The following is a 21,621-nucleotide window of genomic DNA, read 5'->3' on the forward strand; positions in this document are numbered from 1 at the left end:
TGCAAGAAAGATGGCACTTTCTCACAGAGATCTCAGCTTTTTTCAGTTGCAGGATGTGCCCTCACTGTTTAAGTCTCCTGTCATACCATAGTTCATTAAGGGCCTGTGACATTTTTTTCTTCATACCCCTTCCATCATGCCCCAGTGGGATCTTAATTTGATCCTGTCATTTCTTATGGGTTCCCCAGTCGAGTCCCTACGTAGCTGTGATCTGAAACCTTTAACTTTTAAAATGGTCTTCTTAGAGGCAATTACATTGGCCAGGAGGGGTCAGTGAGCTTCAAGCTCTTTCAGTTAACCCTCAATACACCAGCTTCTATCCACACCTACTGGTTGTTTGGACTTGCGAGACTCCTTCCTACCGAAGGTAGTGACTCCATTCTACATTGGCCGAAAAAATCATGCCGCTGACATTTTTTGCTCCACCTCATACTTCTATGGAAGAGGCGGGGCACCACCATCTAAATCTGAAATTAGCACTGTCTTTTTACGTTGATCGTACCAAAGACCACAGTGTAGATGTTCAGCTCTATCAGATGCACAGGAGCTGAAAAAGACAGGGCTGTGCAGAAGAGGACCTTCTCTCACGTCATGTACTTTGCATCAAGACCTGCTATGCACTAGCTAAGAAGCAACCTCCTGAGAACTTACTGGTGCATTCCGCCAAGGCCATGGCACCTTCTACTCCTGGACATCTATTAAGCTTCTAAGTGGGCGTTATTCCACACGTTCACGCAGCACTACTGCTTGGACAGTCCGGTCCGTCAATTCATTGGAGCTGTTTGAATCAGTGAAAGTTCTCCAGTCTATTGTGGTCAATCAGCAGTCGTGGCAAATTAATGGCTCAGGTCAGCCTTTTCTATTTGATCACACCATTAAAAAAAATAATTCTAGAAATATGTACCAGATTGTGAGATACCATACTCCTATATAATGAATCTTATCTTGTACATGAAGCGTGCTTAAGCTATTTGACTCATTGTTAGTCCTCTCCCCGTCCTTCATTTTGTCTCTTGGTGCTGCTGCATCAAGCCAGCAATTAAAGAGACCACATTATTTTCATCATCTGATACTCCTTTCTGTTCACTCTGTGTTCAGTGGTGTAAAGAAATGTTTTTAAAAGTGTTAAAATTCAATCCTCTTTTGTGAAATTCAGTATGTTTTTGTACGTTTAGCTTACAAATAGAAGATGGCGCCCATGAACTGGACCTTTTCATGTGACTCGACAGTTTGAGAAGCTCAGGCTGATGCTCCCCATTAATGACTCTTGCTGGCTTCTGAAATTTTCTGCTAGTCGCGTCCCAACATCTCTTTAAAAGAATATCATAGTTCGCGAACGGACCGGCACATGCCTAGTTCAATCAATCAATAAAAACTTTATTCGGTCACAGATACATAATATTTATACCAATGAACACCTTTCTTCATACACAGCATAGACTTCATTGTCATAATTTTCACATTATAATCGTTTTCCTATATCTAAAAACATTTTTTTTTTTTTACGCGGAAACAGAAGCTACAGCAAATACTGTTTTTAATTGTTGTAGAGCCACAAAATCTGGGCGACACGACCTCATACCAAGAGTTTTTAAGCCTGGAACAATCCACCTTTTTCTCTGTATGGAATAATTTACAGAAAAGTAAAACCTGTATGGTGGACTGATCAGAAATGTCGTCACATGGGCATTTGCATAGCTGTTTTTACCAGTCATTAATAATTGGGAAACTTAAGGATCTATACTGAGTCCCGATGCGAAAGCGCATCAATAAGAATTTATTGTAGTCATTAGTTATAAGGCATAGGTATGGCTGCATTTTAAAAGTTGTTAATGTAAGGTTGTGTGCCTGTACCGTAGCCTTACTCAATTCAGCATTTAGTCTCTGTTCACTCAGATAGCGCAAGCATTCGTTCTTAAGATCTTTCCTAGAGTGCCTTGCCATAGTGGGCGGATCATCATAAAATTCCCAATGGCCTAAATTGTCTCCTCTATTGTCCATATCCTATGCCACAACAGAACCGGCTGACTTTTTAAGATGTCTCCCAAATATGGCAAACCTAGTTCTGTGTGGCATATGAAAGAAGAGGTGCCATTGGGGACCATCAATAAAAATCTCAAAAACTTATTTTCAGCTACCTGAAGGGAGCTTATTTCCGCATACCCCCAAATACCCGCTCCATATGAAGCCAATGTAACACTTTTTGCCTTGTAAATATTCAGTAGTTCCACCGTGGGGCGTCTGTCTAGTTTCCTACTAAAACTTGCGAGTGCGGATAGAGTTTTTATATACAGTAATCTCCTTGTTTTTACAGCCTGAACCCATGACCCCGTACAATCAAATAAAATTCCTAAATAAGAAAATATCTTAGGATCTTCTATCCGGTTTCCCTCGATAAAAATTGATCTGGTCTTAATACATCCAGCTCCACAATTCATAATAAATGTTTTGGTTGAATTAATAGCAAGACCCCTTTCTGTCATAAACTTTGCAAAGCTGAATACCACTCTTTGTAGTCCTAGTGGTGAGCGGGCCATTAGGACTGCATCGTCAGCATATAATATGTCACATTGTGTTGTATATAGTATGTTCTTGTGTGGAACTAAATATTGGGTCCTTATGGTGACATTGATCTGGTAAATTCCATATAGGTATATGATGTATTTACAAACTAACATGCAGATATATGGTGTCATTTTCCAGGCTTTATTTACAACAGATTTTCATGTGAGTTCCCCACTCCGCCCGCTTTTTTGTGTGTAGTACAGTATTGTAAGGCCTGTTGATTGTTGATAATCCTACTGGACCAGTAGAGAAGAGAAACTTTTGGCTGTTTAGGATTCTGTGAATAATAATGCCCAGGGAATCCATTATTGTTTTTAATCTTTCCATAGAATCCAGCCATGATTAATACATTTCGCAACAAAGATTGCCATAGGTAATTTTAACCAATTGAAGTCTTTTGGCCCATATCTAATTACCATCAATCCTCTGGATGAAAAGAGACATTTCACACATGGGGGCAGTTCATTAGGCCATACCGGCTTCTTGAACTCGGGATAAAAGATCTCTGAAAGCATTTGTCGGGTATTGCCCCCCCTCAGCTGACGAGCAGTAGGTCCCAATGATGAAGAATGCCACCTCGTGGATGAGTGACCCTTTATCCTAAATAGGTGTGCCCCTTAATTAGGAAGTATTCTGTGCCATTGGCTGTAAAGTGTCTGGTAACCATGAACTATTGAAAGATGTTGACACTTTTCCAGAATGTCAATCTTGTGTTCTACATAAAACCCCAATTCCACCGAAACTTTCAAGTTTGTGTGTCTCTCCATGCACTTGTAAACCAGTGTCAGAACACATAGACTCAACCTCATACATATCCCATTTACACGTTGCAGCTCATGTTTATAAACACTTCCACTGCAGTACTCGATGCAGCTGACATCGCAGATAACATCACCCACACAACCTTGACACCCTTCTTCACTAAAAAATGGTTCTGTTGCAGGGATTCTGCTCATACCACAATGATAATAATAATGACCATAATAGGCACATTTTACATTAATCACCACATAATATTCCCTATGTTTTTGACTGTATTAGACTGTCCTTTGTGAGTTGTGGGATCTGTGTACCCGTCCTGAAGAAGAAGCATCACGCTTCGAAACATGTTGACACAGACACACGCCTGAGGTTTTGTACATTAATGCATTAAACTTCCACTTACTATTTTTAACAATACCAGAAGAAGAGGTTTATTAAAAATCCTCTTAGTCCTCACATGCCAGGTATTTTTTAACTTTCACTCACCATCCACTTATGACCCTACCACTCACACCCTTTCACACTACACATAGTGGTTAAATTAAGTGCTCCCACGTATCCGTTGGTTAGTAGCACGCCTCGCTCCGTAGAGGGGTGCGAAGACCCCTATAATGAAACATGACATCAAGGGCCCTTTTGGTGTGTAAGGGGTAATTAAAGAACACCATGTGCTTCCCACTAATGTAGGACACACATCCCACCCATGACCATATTTCTTGTTTCACCTATTCCTTGTGGGTGGATTCCATTTGTTTAATAATTATAGTTTGGGGAGATTGAATCCACTCCCTGTGTCCCTCCGCACACTTCCTCTCTCCACTCCCTCCTTTGATATTTATGATCTACAGATGAATGGCAGAGACCAAACTTCATGGAGATAGGTGCTTCCTAAAGGTTCATATCTGCCTATAGCATAATGTTTAATGCATGAACTGAATTTGAACAAGGGGAAGGACAATGTTATTAACCCATGAATGAGCCACACATCTGAATTAGATTCAGCAACAGAAAAAGGTAAAGGTTCCATCTTTCAATATGCAAAAGTGAAGAAGCAGCATCCTTCATAGAAATAAATTGTTGTTTTTCAGTCAAATGAAACGGCAAAAATAGAGAAGAGGTGTTCATGTAGTCCCAAGGAACTTTACCAGCTTTTAAAGTTTGCAAAGTCCAAGCAAACTGCATTATGGAGCACAGTTGATTTTGACCAGGGTACAAAACAGACACTTCATCTTGCACAATATCAACAACCACAGATGAAACAATATTATCTAATGTGTACATTCGGGAAGAAAGGGTATTAATGCTATTATCAACAACTGCAAGCACTTTTTCTAAATTAGCCTGTTCAATAGCTCTTAATCTAGAAGCAGCTTCAATTTGAGACAGTTTCCAAACTTCGTTGTCATAAGTCATAAAATTTGTATAGCGCACTACATACCCAGAGGGTTTCAAGGCGCTTAGGAAGGGGAGGAGGATTATTTGTCAAAAATCCACGTTTTAAGCTGCTTTCTGAACGCTAGGTGATTCTGGGTGAGGCGAAGGTAAGCGGGGAGTGAGTTCCATGTTTTGGCAGCCAGGTAAGAAAAGGATCTGCCTCCCATGGTGGTCTTGTTGATGCGAGGTACAGTGGCGAAGGCTTGGCTGGAAGAGCGAAGTTGGCGGGAGGGGGTGTAGAAGGACAGTCGAGAGTTGAGGCAATCTGGTCCGATGTCGTAGAGTGATTTGTGTGCGTGGGTAAGCAGTCGGAAAGTGATCCTCTTATTGACGGGTAGCCAGTGGAGGTCTTTAAGGTGACCAGAGATGTGTTCGTTGCGTGGGATGTCTAATATGAGCCTGGCTGAGGCGTTTTGGATTCGTTGTAGTTTCTTCTGGAGTTTAGCGGTGGTACCTGCGTAAAGGGTGTTTCCGTAGTCCAGTCGGCTCGTGACTAGAGCGTGGGTGACTGTTTTCCTTGTTTCGGAGGGGATCCAGCGAAATGTTTTTCTGAGCATGCGAAGGATGTTGAAGCAGGAAGAGGATACGGCGCTGACTTGTCTGTTCATTGAGAGTGAAGAATCCAGGATGACGCCAAGGTTCCGTGCGTGGTCTGTCGGGATGGGTGCTTTTCCGAGGGGTTCCGGCCACCAGGAGTCGTCCCATGCAGAGGGGGATGTACCTAAGATGAGGACTTCTGTTTTGTCTGAGTTCAGTTTCAGACGGCTTTGTTTCATCCATTCGGCGACTTCTTTCATTCCTTCGTGTAGGTTAGTTTTGGCGGTGCTGGGGTCCTTGGTGAGAGAAAGGATCAGTTGGGTGTCGTCCGCGTAAGAGATGATGTTGAGGTTGTGTTGGCGGGCGATGGCCGCGAGAGGGCTCATGTATACGTTGAAGAGGGTGGGACTGAGTGAGGATCCTTGAGGTACGCCGCAGATGATTTCAGAGGCCTCGGACTTGAATGGTGGGAGGCGGACTCTCTGGGTTCTTCCGGTGAGGAACGAGGTGATCCATTCCAGTGCTTTTCCTTGGATTCCGATGTTTCTGAGGCGTTGTAAAAGGGTGCTGTGGCAGACTGTGTCGAAGGCTGCAGAGAGGTCGAGGAGGATGAGGGCGACTGTGTCTCCATTGTCCAGTAGAGTTCGAATGTCGTCTGTTGCTGCGATGAGGGCGGTCTCAGTGCTGTGTTTGGCTCGGAAGCCAGATTGTGAGGGGTCGAGTGATTTGTTGGCTTCGAGGAAGGCGGCGAGCTGGTTGTTGACGGCTTTCTCGATGACTTTGGCCGGAAATGGAAGAAGCGATATGGGGCGGTAGTTTTTGAGTTCGGTGGGGTCTGCTGTTGGTTTTTTCAGAAGGGCGGTGAGTTCAGCGTGTTTCCAGTCTTCTGGGAAGGTAGCGGAGTTGAGGGAGCAGTTGATGACGTCTCGGAGGTGCGGAGCTATGACGGAGTCTGCTTTGTTGAAGATGTGGTGGGGGCATGGGTCTGTGGGGGATCCAGAGTGGATGGAATTCATCAGGCGGATGGTGTCCTCAGTGGAGATTGGGTTCCAGGCGTTAAGGGTGTTTACTGGAGGAAGATGGACAGCAGATGGTAGGGTGGGTTGGCTTCCGGGTTGGTTGTCAAAGCTGTTGTGGATGTCAGCAATCTTGTTGTGGAAAAAAGAGGCTAGGGAGTCGCAGAGGGTTTGAGAGGGGGTGATGTCGTTTTGACCTGCCTCCCACAGGGCCTTTAACAAAGTCATTCAAATCCACATCGTCAGTCAATTTGGACACATTAAGTTTAACTGATGCTAAAGTGGAATGTTTGAGCCAGTTCTGACTTAATTTGCCTACTGAATAGGTAGTAACAGAATGGACGCTTTCAAAACGGGGATCCACCCTAACCTGTGTATAGCCAGGGGCCAGAACCAGAAAACGATGTTGGCATTAATCTGAACTTTTTTGCCATAATAACTAACCTCGGGCATCCAAGCTGGAAATATTAAAGGAGGAATTTATTAATAGGGACTGCAATTCATCAATGGACCTATCGGTGTGATTGTACCATGTAGGGTATTCCCCCAAATCAGGAATGGAAGGGGCATTCAATTTTTTAGACGTAGCCAATCCAAAGCAAGTAGTTTGAGAAATAGTCGAATTCAAAAACAACCTATGGTTCGGGATGAGACATGCAAGATGCAAAGCCTCAGTGCCTTGCACTTGCCAGCGTTTTTTTCGAATATAGTAATTTAGTTTGAGTGAGTCTAACTTTGGAAGAGGACTTAGCAGTCATCTTAAAATAAAAGGTGTCAGGATTGGATTTATTAAAATCAGTAAAATAAGCAAACTTTTTCAAAAGAGTTTTCGAGCTGCCTTCAACGGGAGCTGAACAATGTTCCCATTGTGTATAATTAACCACATTTCTAAATGTGTTTGCTTTATGCAAAAAATGATTTGCATAATGTTGGTAGCAGAGTAAGTCTGCATAATTGGCAGAGTCTAAGTACAAATCTTCAGCATCAAAAGCAGCATAATATTTCAAATCAGAAAAAAGAGCCTCTACGGCTTGGACATCCCGATCTTCAGAGCGTATGTTTTGTTTTACAACATCCCCCATTGAAACACAATGTACATTGGGAACATTTATTACCTCTGTTGGGCTGTGGATTAGAAATATAACAGCATCCCACACAATCCCATCTAATACAGGCCAAGCTGTGATATTGACAAAAGTCTGGTCTCTCTTCATGATGTGGGATGAGGAGGGGGTTGCCAAAGTTCCATCAATTTATCTAATTGTAGATCTTTAACATAATGTCCATTTACTAGATGAAAAAATACAACTACAAATCCAATTGACATGAATATAAAAATCGAAAATAGCACCAGCCAAATGCAAATCCAAGGGGGCATCAAAAAATGTCTTTTAAACCAAACCACAAAAAAAGAAACTTTCGATGGGGACTTCGATATTATAGAGTCCGTGTCAAATGAAAAACGTGACTGGTCAACTGCACTTGTTAGCACACCAGGCAATGACACATCTGTGGGGTGAGTATACTCAGTATCATCATTGGGATCACCAGCCGGAGGCTTCAATAAAGGATTAGTAACTGTATGCATCTCAATGGCAACGTCAGGCCTGTTGGTAGTCACCGGAGCCAAAACAGAATTTCTCAGCATCACTGGAAAAGAGACCGCTGGTATCCTACTAAGAAGAATCGACCACTCGTTGTAATTTGACATTGTCAATGGAGATATACCTGTGATCCTTGCGGCCAGGAAGTGGAGGTAAAATGACTGTTCTTATACCCTGAACGCCAAGCACAGGAACTGGTGCACGATATGAGGGGCCAAACTCCTTCTTGTTCTCCACCTTCTCACTGACCAGGTCACCGACTCGGGGTAGCAAGCCAACTACCGGAATCTGAAGCATAGCATCAGTTGTGGAGGGTAAGTGTTCCTTTGCAAGCCTGTCACAAGTCTTTTGTAGGTTCTGTAATACAGCACAATGATCATCTACGTCAAAGGGTGCGGCAGACGCCGCCATGTCTAGACCCTCAAGGTCCGGAACAAACATTTTGATGACAAATAGCATTTCGTATGGGGTCCGCCCACCCACATACCTTCTAGGGAGATTATTAAGTGCACATTGAACGCTATACAGATGGGCCAGCCAGTTCCTGCCAGTACCTAAAACCCTAGCTGTCAAGGATTGCTTTAAGTCACAGTTCATTCGCTCCACCACGCTGTTACCCTCAGTTCGGTATGGAGACGAAAATTTGACCTGCACCGCCAATGACCTCATGTCATCCTTGTACGCCCTAGAGGCATACGCTGGACCCTGGTCCGAGTGAAGGGTGCCACATGCAAAAATTCCCACAAAGACACGCATATCCCTAAAGACAGTCGGAGCATCAGCACTATGTTGTGGCCAGAGCCAAATAAAGTGTGTGTACGAATCCGATAGCATAATGTTTAATGCATGAACTGAATTTGAACATGAACTGCAACTAAGATGTACTTATACGCAGTATTGGAGGAGAAAGGACCGCAGTGATCTAAATAAACACATCCAAGTAGTTTATTAGATATGTACAGCTGTGTTTGTGACAGGCGTGCAGCAGTTGTAAGATAGATACAGTCGCGGAAACGCAGGCATGTGCCAAGCCCATGCCCTCGTGAGTGGCTGTTATCAAGGTTTGCCTTTGGTCCACGTTGGAAATCAATCTGTCACCAACATTGTTAATTCTCACATAGGGAACTTTATCAGGACTTAAATTATAAGAGTATTTGGAAGGGAAACCTCTAGGATAATTACCTCCCTTCTCAGTCCCAGCAATGACTGCCAAGATGTCATCATCAATCTTACTTTTGGAACGTGTAACTGCTGCTACTAAATATGTTGCTACAGCTGTCGTCGCTGCTTCATCAGCAAGACTTACCAACAGCGTGTACTCCTATGCGCTGGTGACCAAGAGTATGAATTACAAACACGAGCGGCAGCCGGGCAAAAAGACAAAGGATCCGGATGTACACATTTATACTGCAATTACTCCTGAGTTTGCAAAGAGGAATCAAAGATAAATGTGACATCCGGAGACGTCAAGGATGTGGCCCATTGCATCCAACGTGGATGCAAAGCTTTTGAATTTGGTACACTGGCCTTCGTCACTTCCTCCAGGGCAGGATATGGTGTAATAACCAACATGCGTTTTCCCTGCGACAGCGCTCTCTCTTTCAGAATCGCCATCTGCACCACAGTCAAAACTTTCTCAACAGTGGAAAAACGCATTTCAGCTGAAGTGTGCAAGTGTGACTTGTAAGCAATAGGGACCGTGTCACTTTCATTAAACGTCAGGTACATGAAACCAACCACACCTGGCACAATTCTTATTACCAGGTTGGTGTGGTTGTCACGAGTCAGTAAGTAATTAGATTCAAGAAGATCAGACTGCAAAAATTGCAGTATAGCTGAATGTGCAGGCAGCCAGCAAGATTTGGTAAAAGTTGGTTGTACCAAGGCATATAACGGCTTGATACGCTGGGTACTTTCGGGAATGTGAATACGCTCGAAATAAAAAAAAAAACAGTAAAGATTGCAGTTTTTTCAAAGTTGTAGGAGCGCACAACTGTGCACATTTCTCCAGGAGGTGAGGTGCTAAACCTCGACTTTCACTGTTGAGCTCATAACCCAGGAACAACACTATATACTCTGCAATGTCCGATTTTGCAAAGTTAAATTTGTAACTGAAGTCCGCACACATACAAATGATGCAGTCGACGTGACACAGAGGCGGCCATAATTTGTCGTCTGTGAGATAAATATCATCAACATATGAGCACGTATCAGGGTTGAGTCCCTCTAAAAGAGAGACTATGCGAGCGGCAAAGACGCCTGGGCTCTTCTTGAAGCCCATGGCTAATCTTTTTAACTATTTTTGTTTGCCGCCTGAAGTAAAGGCTGTCCATTCTCTACTAATAGAGGACAGGTTAAGGCTGAAAAAGTCATTGAATATGTCAAGTGTGGTCTTAAACCGTTTACGCACGAGACTATCGACAAGGTCAGAACTGTGAGGGTTCTGTACCGTGCAGGTCCGACAATGAGAGTTCAAAGGTCGGTAATCCAAAACTAGGAGGTACGATCCATCAGGTTTGGTCACAGTAAAAAGAGGATTATTCATCGGTGACACACATGTTTCAGTTACACCTTGATATTCCAATTGTTCAAGGATCTCTGCAACGGGACCTTTTGCTTCATGCCCCATGGGATTTTGGGGTTGAGGCTGTGCATAGACCGCAATGGAATCTCATGTCTGGGGACAGCTTTTCCCATCCATATAGAGTACGATACAAAGCCAATGCAAGCACCTTAGCCCACTCTTCTGCAAAATTCAGCGTCTGCTCTTTCGGCACAGTGTGTACGAAACTAGGGAGGATCACCTCCTCCCTCTCGGAGCGGCCAGAACGAAAGGTGGGGAACAGTCTGCTTCGACTAACAAAAGGTCCTACGTAGAGGTCAGATTTCCCCCAAAAAATCCCTTTTATTTTATGTTGTTTGTCACCTTCAATTAAAAGCACTATCTCATATGGTCTGTCATGGGGAGCCACTCTAGTGTCAGCTGTTTCTACAGTGATGAACGTGTCAGTTGCTGTCGCCTTCAGATACGAACGCAGTGCTTCCCGCACTACTGTAATTTCCGCCGCGCTGTCTAGCAGCGTTAGTGCCCATGTCAGGTTCCGAAGCTGTGTTTTCACTATCCGTGGCATACCTCGCGGTTAAATCGACAACTTTATTTTTCTGAAACTGGGGGCGTTGATGTTGAGTCGTCCTGCTTGCCTTTCCCTTCCATCTGACGGGCCTGCTAACGTCCTTGTGGGGCACCCCGGCCTCTGCTGTGTTCTCCTCCATCGGTTTGTGAGACCGACGTTTCCTGCAAAGAACGAAGAGAACTTTGATCAGTAACCTGAAAACGATCAGGTGACTTAATACTAGCGCAGTCGTGCAAATCATATGTGCGCTGAGTAGACGTAGTAACGGTGTTGCAGGACGCAACTCTTGTTTCTGTTGCTGCTTCCCCTGTTTTTTATTTTTCCTATTTTTTGGGGGGAAAAACTGGACGGTTGTCTTTATTTGACTTAGCAGTCTGAGTTTGCGGTTAAGCTGCTGTTTTAGCAAAAGGCTTAACACCCAAACTATTGCGGCCAATGGTCTTTTAAGCCTCCGCAATGATTTTCGGCAACTGCCGGGGTTTATCGGCCTCGGGGACATTGCGCAAAGCATTAGACACCTGAAAGTTTACCGCATCCCCCTTGACATTAGCAAGGATGAGATCAGAAACTACGTCAAACACTCCGACAAGTCTCATTCCCAATTCAACAGCCGCCTCTGAACCGTGTTGATCCTGAACACGCTTGGTCACGGAGGGCAGGACAGAAATAGACGGTGTGCCGAAGCACTTTGCATAGACTGCCGCATAAACTTTACCCCAGGTCTCACAATCTGTTACCTCCGGTACTAAGTCTTTCTGCAAACTAATTATCAGAATCCTGTCTTTCTCAACAGGGGTCGTATTAGGGAATACTGCTTCCAGCTGGTCAAATTTCTCGGCAAGCCAAAAAGGCATATCGTCTTTATCTTGGGGGCACTTGCCCATAACCAATTAACCATGACGAGACTTCTTTTTATCCCGTAGGTCCAACTGATTGCGCCACAACTCCAGGTGCCCCCACCTGGATGTTGCGGGAAACGTATTGCACTAAAGCCCTGAGCACTCCTACTACAGAGGCATAAAGGACTCTCAAGTCCACAACAGGGACTGTAAGGTAACGTGGTAGAGGAGTAAACCCGTCCAAAACAAGCCAAGTGGCCCCAGGAATTGACAAGGGACCCAAACAAACCGCACCCACGGCGTGAGGAAGGGCGCCATCAAACCAAACTCTGTGCTGCCAAGCAGAAATTGGAACTTCTGCTTCCTGTATGGCGTATACACAGCAGGCACGGCTGAGTGAGTGTAAGTATGGAACGTACCATCATCTGCATTCACTGCAGGAAATGTAACCCAGGATTAGAAAAGCTCAAATGGGTCGTGTCAGCACTCACCACAAAAAGAGGGATGCCCCAAAAGCTGTCAAGTGATTGCGAAGGGGCACCCGACTATGCGGGCGATATCAATATCAGCCATAAGGACATAGTGTAGTAAAAACTATCTATAGGAATTGTGGCACAAATGGGTAAGAATACAAAGTACAAACCTTTTTTTAATAATCTCAAGCTTTTATGAACCTATAAGTAATCTATATAGGTAGGTTAATCCGTCACAACCGTTATCCTGAAACTGGAGTGGACTACTCGAGAGTCTCAAACATAAGACCACAACGTTAGGTGCGCCATGTTGCGGGGATTCTGCTCATACACAGAACTGTGCAGAGACCCAGGACCTCAGTGAATTGTGGTGTACCAAAAAACTCCTCAGTACCCAGAACCCCTAACCGACTAGCATCAGTGTCTCATTAGCTCTCTGTCCTACAGCGAAGCTACCAATGATTAGACAACCGAGAACATGCGACTTAGGGTACTCTCAGGAATGGTGGGAATCAAGAACACTCTTTCGTTTTTAATCTCATAGCAGTCCACAACGTGAGTAATCAGAGACACTGTAAAGTTGAAATGTTTATTTTAATGACGTGCTCTAAGATGCAGTATTTTTGCTAACATAAGCAGGCAAATGATTAAAAATTATACGAGAAGCATTGTTACAATTCCATAAAGCACAGAGGGAGAAATCATATTATAATGATAGTGGAAACAGGTCCTATAGTGCCTTGTGAACCACCCTCCCCTGCTAGGAACTAGGTTTTATGATAATAGAAGGTCTCTTAGGCTTGAATGGGAAACCCCATACCTCCAAGATCATCAGAAGTGAATCACATCAGGATCAGGAATGCTCTCTCTCTCTGGAAAAGGATTTTCTCCAAGTGCCCAAATCATGCATGCAGTGCAATATTAAAGCACTAGAATTTCAGTTAGCTGCAACTGTGTTCATGTTGTGTCTACAGCGCGGGTCGATCAACCTGAATAACAGCATAAATTATTGACCTTGAAGGCTTCTGTACGCAGTGTACAGACTAAGGTCGCGATGTAAGTCTAGGGATGTTAAAAACAAGCCGTTCTCATGCGAAGAAAAATCAAGCAGTTTAACTTACAACAACAGTTACATGTAGTGTTGTGTGCAAAAGCTGCAAAGTGGCAACATGGAGTTTAACTTCTAATAAGCTTATGCTAACATAGCAATGTGTGCAATCAAGGCCCTGTCTTCACTACAGTTCACCCCACCCACATCCTAGGCACCCTTCTTCCCACTGGCAACAGCATCTATTGTGTGGACTACGCACATGTGAAATTAAGAGTTCTTGCAGTCATCCGTAAGTCTTTCTGCACCATACTCAAGCAAGTGACACTCAACTCCATGGTGCTACTGAAATGCCACCTCCCACTGTCTGTAGCTAAGACTCCCACCTTCCAGCTAATCAACAGGCTTCCCTTCAGAAAAAGGACGTAGTTGATAAATTCCATGGTCTCCTCGTCACCTCATCCATCCAACATTCCCACACCACCTTCTTGGGCGACTTCAACCTCCTAGGCAACAAAAGTTAAATTAAAACATCATGCACAGTCCTCAGCCTTATGGACTGACTCAATGTGGTACAGCGTGTCACCCAGCAAAAACACTCCTAAGGCCACAACCTAACCTTTTGAACATCATCAGCAGTGCAATGGAAACCACCCATTCTCCTGGACTTGACTGACTACCTTGCCATCCTTATCACCCTACTCAGCATCTTACAACAAACCGAGATCACCCCAAAAGAGAGGACCAAACCTTGAAATTCTTCAAAGACTTCTTCAGTGACAATTTAGTAGTAGTTCTTTATTCGATCAAATGGAGATCATTCACATAATTTATCAACAATCTTCTTAATAAATTACAATATACAGTAATGAATAAAAGACCCTGACATAAAAAGATTAAAAAATGTAAAATAATTAGAAAGGTAAAGAACATTTTACCATTAACATTAAAAACAAGTATTGTCAACAGCTTCGTAATAATGTTTGCATATTATGCCTTAACCTATGATGTACCAGGCTTTACCTTGCCAGTAGCAACCTAGACCTAATGCGCCGGGTGTATAGAAAGTACAATGAATTGGCAAATAGTAGCCACTTTGTAGAATCTGATCTAAGTATTCGCAGCTGATTGCTTAAATGATAGTATCCTACATACAGGTATTAGCCACTTTTTCCTAGTCTGTACATAACATGGATAAAAAAACTTTTGTTGTCTAATAATTACGGACATAGGGAGCATGCGGGCACGTCACGGGTACAGTAGCCTGGGTCCATCTACTTCTAAAGTAATTCAGTGGTAAGGTTCCATATCTGAATTGTAAATAAAGTGCACATGCTTGTGGTGGTTCAATTTCATCCATAATATCCCCAAATAAAAAAGTAAATTTAAACTCTAAAAATCTATTTGTTAGAGTGCCCTGTGCTGCAGCAGCATAACAATGCACAAACTCCTCTCTCACACGGTCAACTCCACATCAGATGCCAACACCCTTCTGAATGACTTTAAACTATGGGAACATAAAAGCTTCAGTACATCAGTGCAAGTCAAAACCTTACTCATCCTATTACTCTAAAGACCTCACTGATAATAAGCTCTGCATCTGTAGAACGAAGTGACAATCAAAGCAAAACAGCAATCTCGATAACCTGATGATATTGAAATTCCTCTGCACAAAACCGAGAGAGATCATCACATCAGCCAAACCAAAGTGCCACACCAACTCCATCATCGATGTCATCTGCAGAAGCAAAACACTTTGGAAGGCAGCCAATCACTGCAGCATCCCCTTGCCTGGCCCGTTTATCCCACACTCCAAATACAAGTGCAATTCCATCAACCTTTTATTCCTTGAAGAAGAAAAAAGACTATCCAAACAGCGAAAGCAGCAAGAGTGCGGCTCATCAAGAACCCAGGTTCTTCTCTTACCTTTCCAATCAGCACCAGTTTGTTAACATTGGGCACCTCCCTAAAGCCTCCTATCACATCTGCCTCCACCCAGGGTTCCATACTCTACTGTCCTCTTCAGCCTCTACATAGAACCCTTAGTGGATCTAATCACAGATAACGGATTAAGAGTCACACTAGGCTGGCCGTTGCACAACTCTGCTTGAAAGTCTCCTCTGCTTCAGAGATCTAACACATCAAATGCCGCCTGCACCTCTTCCAGACCTGGATTTCCAGCACTTAACTGAAGCTTAATCTAAACAAAGCAGAATTCCTGTTATTTGCCAAGAACAACTAGAAGGGAATAGTAGGAAATTGGCTCAATGATATCAACATTTAAGGCTTCAAGCACCAATTCTCACTGAATGCCAAGTCGCTTCCATTCATGTTCGACCATAACCTCACCCTCAAGAAGTACATTGTCAAAAAAAGAGACCTGTGGTAGCAGCTGTCTCTTTTGAAGAAAATGAAACGTTTTTTCCATAAAGTAATTTCAGAATTGCTGTTCAGGCCCTTGTGCTCTTGCATCTGTGTGGTGGTAATGCCCTGATTAATGCCCTTTCATACTCTATACTGACACCCCATAAGGGCATCCTACAAACCACAACCATCTCATCCAGGAGGAGAAGAAATATGATCACATCACCCACTTCTTGATAGAAGTCCATAGGTTCCCCTTGCCACCCGCACCATTCTTAAAACCTGTACCATCATTTACAAAGCTTTTGTGACTAGAGCCGTCACTTAACTTGCGGACAAATGCACCGTCTCTGGAAGCTTTTGCATTAGAGTAGAGGTAAAGAAAGATACTCAAGAAGGGGTGCCTGGGCTCTAAGCTCCTAAAATTGAAACACTACTTATCAGAGCTATGTTCTGCCGACCCTTGCTTTGACTTGGGCAATGCATGAATCTAGAATACTTGGGGGAGGGGGGCAGGGAGGTGTCTATCAACAATCAGTGCTATTAGTAGGAAGAGGTGACAAGGGAAGGGCAATAAAAGAAAATACTCCAACAAACGGTGCATTGCACCTGCCATTGTTCTTAATCCTTTTTCTGTTGTTGGCGGTTTTCATTAATATGGCATAATGATTGCACTCTTTATTTGACATATTTTCTGAAATCCTTCCTTAATTTATATACACTGTTTCTGCTGTTCAGAGGTGTTGTGTTAGTTTCACCTGTCTTGTAGCATATTGTGATTGGCAGTGTTGCTGGTACTGAAAAAACTGCAGTCCAACCCCCTTATATATGAAAGGATTAATACTGTAAACAACCTTCCAGATCGGCCTGCTCATCATTTCTGTTGACCTTTTGGACAGTTGCAGGTACTTTTAAAGTCTGTTTACTTAGATAAGTTTCTTGGAAAGATATAAGCAGAGGACAACTGAGAGTTTTTGAAAGCCCCCTAAACTTGTATAGAAGTGGTCCCTGTTTCCAGTGAGACAAGTGGTCACATGAACCTAAATGACAGGCCAAATATATTTTTTAACAGAGAATGCTTTTTCTCCCATACAGGTCCCTGTCTGCTCTGTCAGCCTACCACAGTGGCTTGGTGACGCCGATGAAGATTCGCACAGAGCCTGCAGGCAATCTAAGGCTTTACAGTGGGAGCCCCACCCGCAGCGAAAAGGAGCAGGTGTCCATCAGCTCCTTCTACTACAAGGAGAGGGTATGTACACAAGAACATGGCCAGTTAAAAACATGAATTGTTTAAAAATATTTCTGCCTTTCTTTTATCGCCTCGTCTATCAATTTCTCCCACAAATTGGCGATCCATGACAATAGAATATTTCCAGTCTGAACTTTTCTGATCATCCTTCAGATGTTGTCTATGCATCAAAGAAGTAGGCGAGGTTATTGCATTGCAGTTCTCAGAAGTGTCACTATTATTGTACGCTCCATGTTATTGAAATTTACCTTTTATTGTCAACTGTGTAAACTGCAGGAAAATCGCTCAGTTTGTCATTTTTATGCATCCCAAGCTTTTCAACAATACATACATTTTAGGTAAATGTTCCAAAAGGCTAGGCAGTATACCTTACCAGGCACAGGTGTACTATATGTTTTGTTCTAAAAAGTTACAAATATTGTCTTTTTGTATTGTTTATGAACATAAGTATAGCACTTTAGAGGGGATGTAGTCCTCTTGTGTCACAGCTTGATTAGGCTTCCGGTAAAGCACTCATTGAATTGTGTGCAGGAATACACAATATGGGATAAGGCCTGCCACCAAATAATGGCACAGTATTCAAAGGAAAAAGAAAAGGTTAGTTCTGTACATTGTAAAATTATGTTTACAGTTTAATCACTGCCATGCCCAATCATATGTGCAGTATAAAAGAATGTGCCACTTGCAAGGTACAATAATCCTACATGAAGGCAGAATAGCCTCTTAAAGACCCAAATCCGAAGCAAGGTAAATCTGACTTTGCAAGTTTGCCTATCCTGTACCATCCTGTGTTAGGAAACCGAAACAAAGGCTTCTTTCCAGCATGGTAAGACATCACTTCAAACTGCTGGTTTTGGTTCTTAGTACTGTAGAAACATTAGATAGAATACGGTCAAAAGCCTTCCAAGAGAGAACATCACCTACATCTGAATGTCCTGTGGAAGAAAGTACTAAAGCTCATCATAAAGAATGTGCTGAAACTTTTCTCAAGGTACAACAGAAGGGCTTTTACTCAAGTTTTTTCTTGGTCAGAAAAAGGTCAGGGAGTTGGCTTCCCGTCCCAAATCTGAGTGTAATACAATTACATCAGGAACCAGTCATACTAATGATCACCGTTCATGACCTCATACACGCAATTTAAAACAGAAACTTGTTTGACCCGCCACACCAGAAATACTTGTTCTTCATGATAAACAAACAACCCTTCCAGTTCGAACTCTTCGGCCAAAATGTCAGCACCATGAGCATGACTCTGGTGACAGACCATCTTTGTCGCATTGAAGTAAGTCCATACTTGGCTGTCGGTTTTTAAAGCCAGGTTCCATACATCCAAATAAAACTCTCACTAGACACTACCATTAACTGCTGGGGATATGTGGACCTCACCTTCAGCAAAGAGTAATTATTTCTTTCTCTAAGAAGGCAGAATATCTCCTTTGGGGGTACACTTGAGCTGAACGCCTGTTTGTCAGAATATAATGGAAGCAAACTTGCAGCTCTGAAGGCATTTGTAGGGTTAAAGAACTCCATCATTGTTCACAGCTAATGAGCCACCCTGGGAGCGTAGTTGTGCTGCCTACTCTTTGTTTCCTATTGCACCTTAGAATGTGGATGCTCCAGGAAGTGCTAGGCCAGCAATGAAATCGCTCCTCACGCCACTTGGAGGAGCACATGCCAGACACAAGAGCAGTCAAGGATGCTCTCTAATGATGGAAGGAACAAGATTATATTTTTAGGGACAGAAACTACACATATTAGAATCACATAGTGCTTAATTTGAGCTGATGGGGACAAATAGCACATATTTTTGAGGACCATCACTTCATTTTCTGCTTCCAACATTTAAAGAAAGCAAGAAAGAGAAAAACAAAACCAAAAGACAGAGGGAGAGAATGGTGAAAAAAATCATAAAGGGAGAAGTCAGTAACCTGGGAGAGCGATAAAGGGGCAGGAAGTGCCTTGTAATGATTAAAAGAGGCACAAGGTGAAATAAAGACTATGCAGCCATGGTATTGGGTGCGCCAACATTTAACTGCACCGCCTGCTGATTTCTGAGCAGAGTTTGAGCACTGGCACTCATTCTACAAATAAAGCACTAGAACTACTGATGCCTCATTGAAAGGCCTGGAAAGTCCACATTTAAGAACTGTCCATGAGGAGCCATTGGTCATCCAGGGTGGCAGCATTATACATTTTAGTGGTCAAGTCAATCTGAGTTGCCATGAAACCCTTCCTGATCCAAGGCGACCAGCATGACACCCTATTTTAGATTTGGAACCAGATAGCTGGAACACACCAGAGTTATCAAGGGAAAAACAGAGTTGTTAAATCACAAAATGCCTTCTCTATGCAACATGTACCAGACTATACAACAGCTTGCCAGATACTCTAAACAGACAAAGATTCAGCTGGCATGAGTTCAACTTCAGGTAACTTCAACTGGTGTTCAAGAGAAGTTCGAGCAGAAATTTGAAAACAATTCAACCCTGATGCTCACCTGACAATCCAGTATCAGCTACATGTGCTTTATCACCCAGAATCCTTTTACCATACAGCCAAGCTTCTACAAACGTTGTATTTGGATATTACATAAGACAGTAGAAAAGCATTTACTTATCCTTTCTGCTGTGCATCAACATGTTGGTTTTTAACCATGACAATTTCTAGCATCATCAGAATTGCAGTCATCATTTTAAATTAAAAATCTAGAAGTACATTTCCTAGCTCGCAATGAGCTATTAGAGAAAGACCATAAAAATGAGTTATCCACTTTACTGGAAATTAGAATTATACTAGAAACTATGACGGCGGAATGGACCCAACTAGAATCAGAATAGATAAAGCCTCATATTTCTTTTCAGGGTTCCTAGTAATTCTGTAGGGTTTATACCTTGAGTCCCCGACGTTTTGGAACAGTGTCTTCAGGTGTCCCATACATCAAATAATTGGGTCAAAAGAGGTCCTGTCAAGACAGTTGGCTTGATTAAGTCCTTGGTGTATGGCAAGAGATATACCACTTGGTGCTTTAAGTAATAGAAACTGATGCTGTGATATGCCTCGATGTCGTATATAGTGCACAGCACCCTGCCTTCTGATTACAAAACTTACCCTATTTCTTTTTATTGGAGTAATAGCACTACAGAAGTATTTGTATGTTCTCAAAAATGTTGAAAAGACCATGAGTCCAAAACTTCTTAAATTGAAAAACATGGATTTTCTTTTCACCAGAAGTGAATTAGGTGCACAGTTTCTGTCACTGACAATGGCTCATCTAATAATCCAGTTACCTTAACAACTAAATAGGTCATTCATAATGAATACATACATATCAGTCAGTTAAGATAATTCATTTGTGTCAGCTAATCCGAAAACTAATAAAGATATTGGAGTAAAAATTGTGAGGTGATGGATCTGATTTCTTTTGATACATGTTCTTATAGCTGTACTGTCAAGTACAAGATATAAAAGCACATAGAAATGTATACAAACCAGGGCTGAAGTAAAATGTTTATAGTGCTACACAGATCTGATAGAGACTATTATTTGTAGATTCCTTACCTTAGAATTTCCCCCAGACGTCAGTCTGGATCCGGAGATTTTTTGTTAACAGAACCCCTACGTGTCAGTAGATGAAGTTGATCGCCTTCACATGCGGCGTCGTGGGTGCCAGCATGATGTCGCAGGACCTATATTGATTCCGCCCATGCGTGCTGAAGTCAGTTCTTTCTTTTTCCGTACCAGTCTAAGCACAGATCCAGTGAGAGCTACCCCTAGTCACTTTCTGCTAACCTTTTTATACTTTTTGTCGACTTCTTTTTCGAGTCTTAGACTCCTGGTGCGTCATGATGTCCCAGCTTCAAGCTCAGTGGTTTCTGCCACCAGATGATGTCCGTAGAGGATCCGTATCTCGTGTGGCTCTGGTGTCTGGAGCATGACCAGGACGTGAAGTTGTGCTCTGAGTAATGTGCCATGAACCCGAAGGCTTTGCGGTAGCAGTCCTGAAAGCTGCTGGAGGACTGGTGCTCGGTTCCGCGTCGATCACATTCGAGGGGAAGTTCTTGGGACAGTCGTGGAGCCCATACACTTCGTTGCACTCCAAGCTGTCAGGGAGGTCGGGCAAGTTAGGCAAACACAAGAATAAGTTGAAGAAGCACAGGCGTCCTTCGACTTCTCCCCTTCCGCCGGCCAACGCAATGCAGGATTCTGAGTGTTGTCGCCTAAGAGTTCCTTACCTGTAGCCTCTTGCTGAGACTACCCCGCGCCTTCCCTCCTTTCTGGGAGCCAGAGTGTCTCCTGTCCAAAGCTCAAATTTTAATGAGGCCCTGTACCTCATTTTTGGGCAGCTGGTGTGCGCCTCTGAGCCTGGCGGAGACGGTTGAGGCCCCCTAGACCTTCGATGCCGGTGGCTTCGGCCTCGGAGGGCCCGCGTGGATTCGTTTTTGGATCTGGATCGACGCCGGTCAATATTACTCGACCTTCTCCAACGTTGATCCTGGCCACATCGCTCTCAGTGCCCCCGGTCTGCGCTGACCCCATTCTCGCCCCCGAAGTGGACACGGAGCCTGACCGACATCGATTGACGTGGGTTTCGTCACA

General features: G+C 43.3%; 1 protein-coding gene across 2 annotated transcripts in view; it reads left to right on the forward strand.

The window, feature by feature from the left end:
* Positions 1-21,621, forward strand: part of WDR59 (WD repeat domain 59) — a 1,027,519-nt gene that overhangs the window by 646,572 nt on the left and 359,326 nt on the right. For both annotated transcript variants that reach the window (XM_086945225.1, XM_086945226.1), the window contains exon 18: positions 16,872-17,025. In XM_086945225.1, coding sequence (XP_086801351.1) covers positions 16,872-17,025 — 154 coding nt within the window. The remainder of the gene's footprint in view (positions 1-16,871; positions 17,026-21,621) is intronic.

Source organism: Lissotriton vulgaris, chromosome 12, assembly GCF_964263255.1.
Source record: "Lissotriton vulgaris chromosome 12, aLisVul1.2, whole genome shotgun sequence".
NCBI classification, from domain to species: Eukaryota; Metazoa; Chordata; class Amphibia; order Caudata; family Salamandridae; genus Lissotriton; species Lissotriton vulgaris.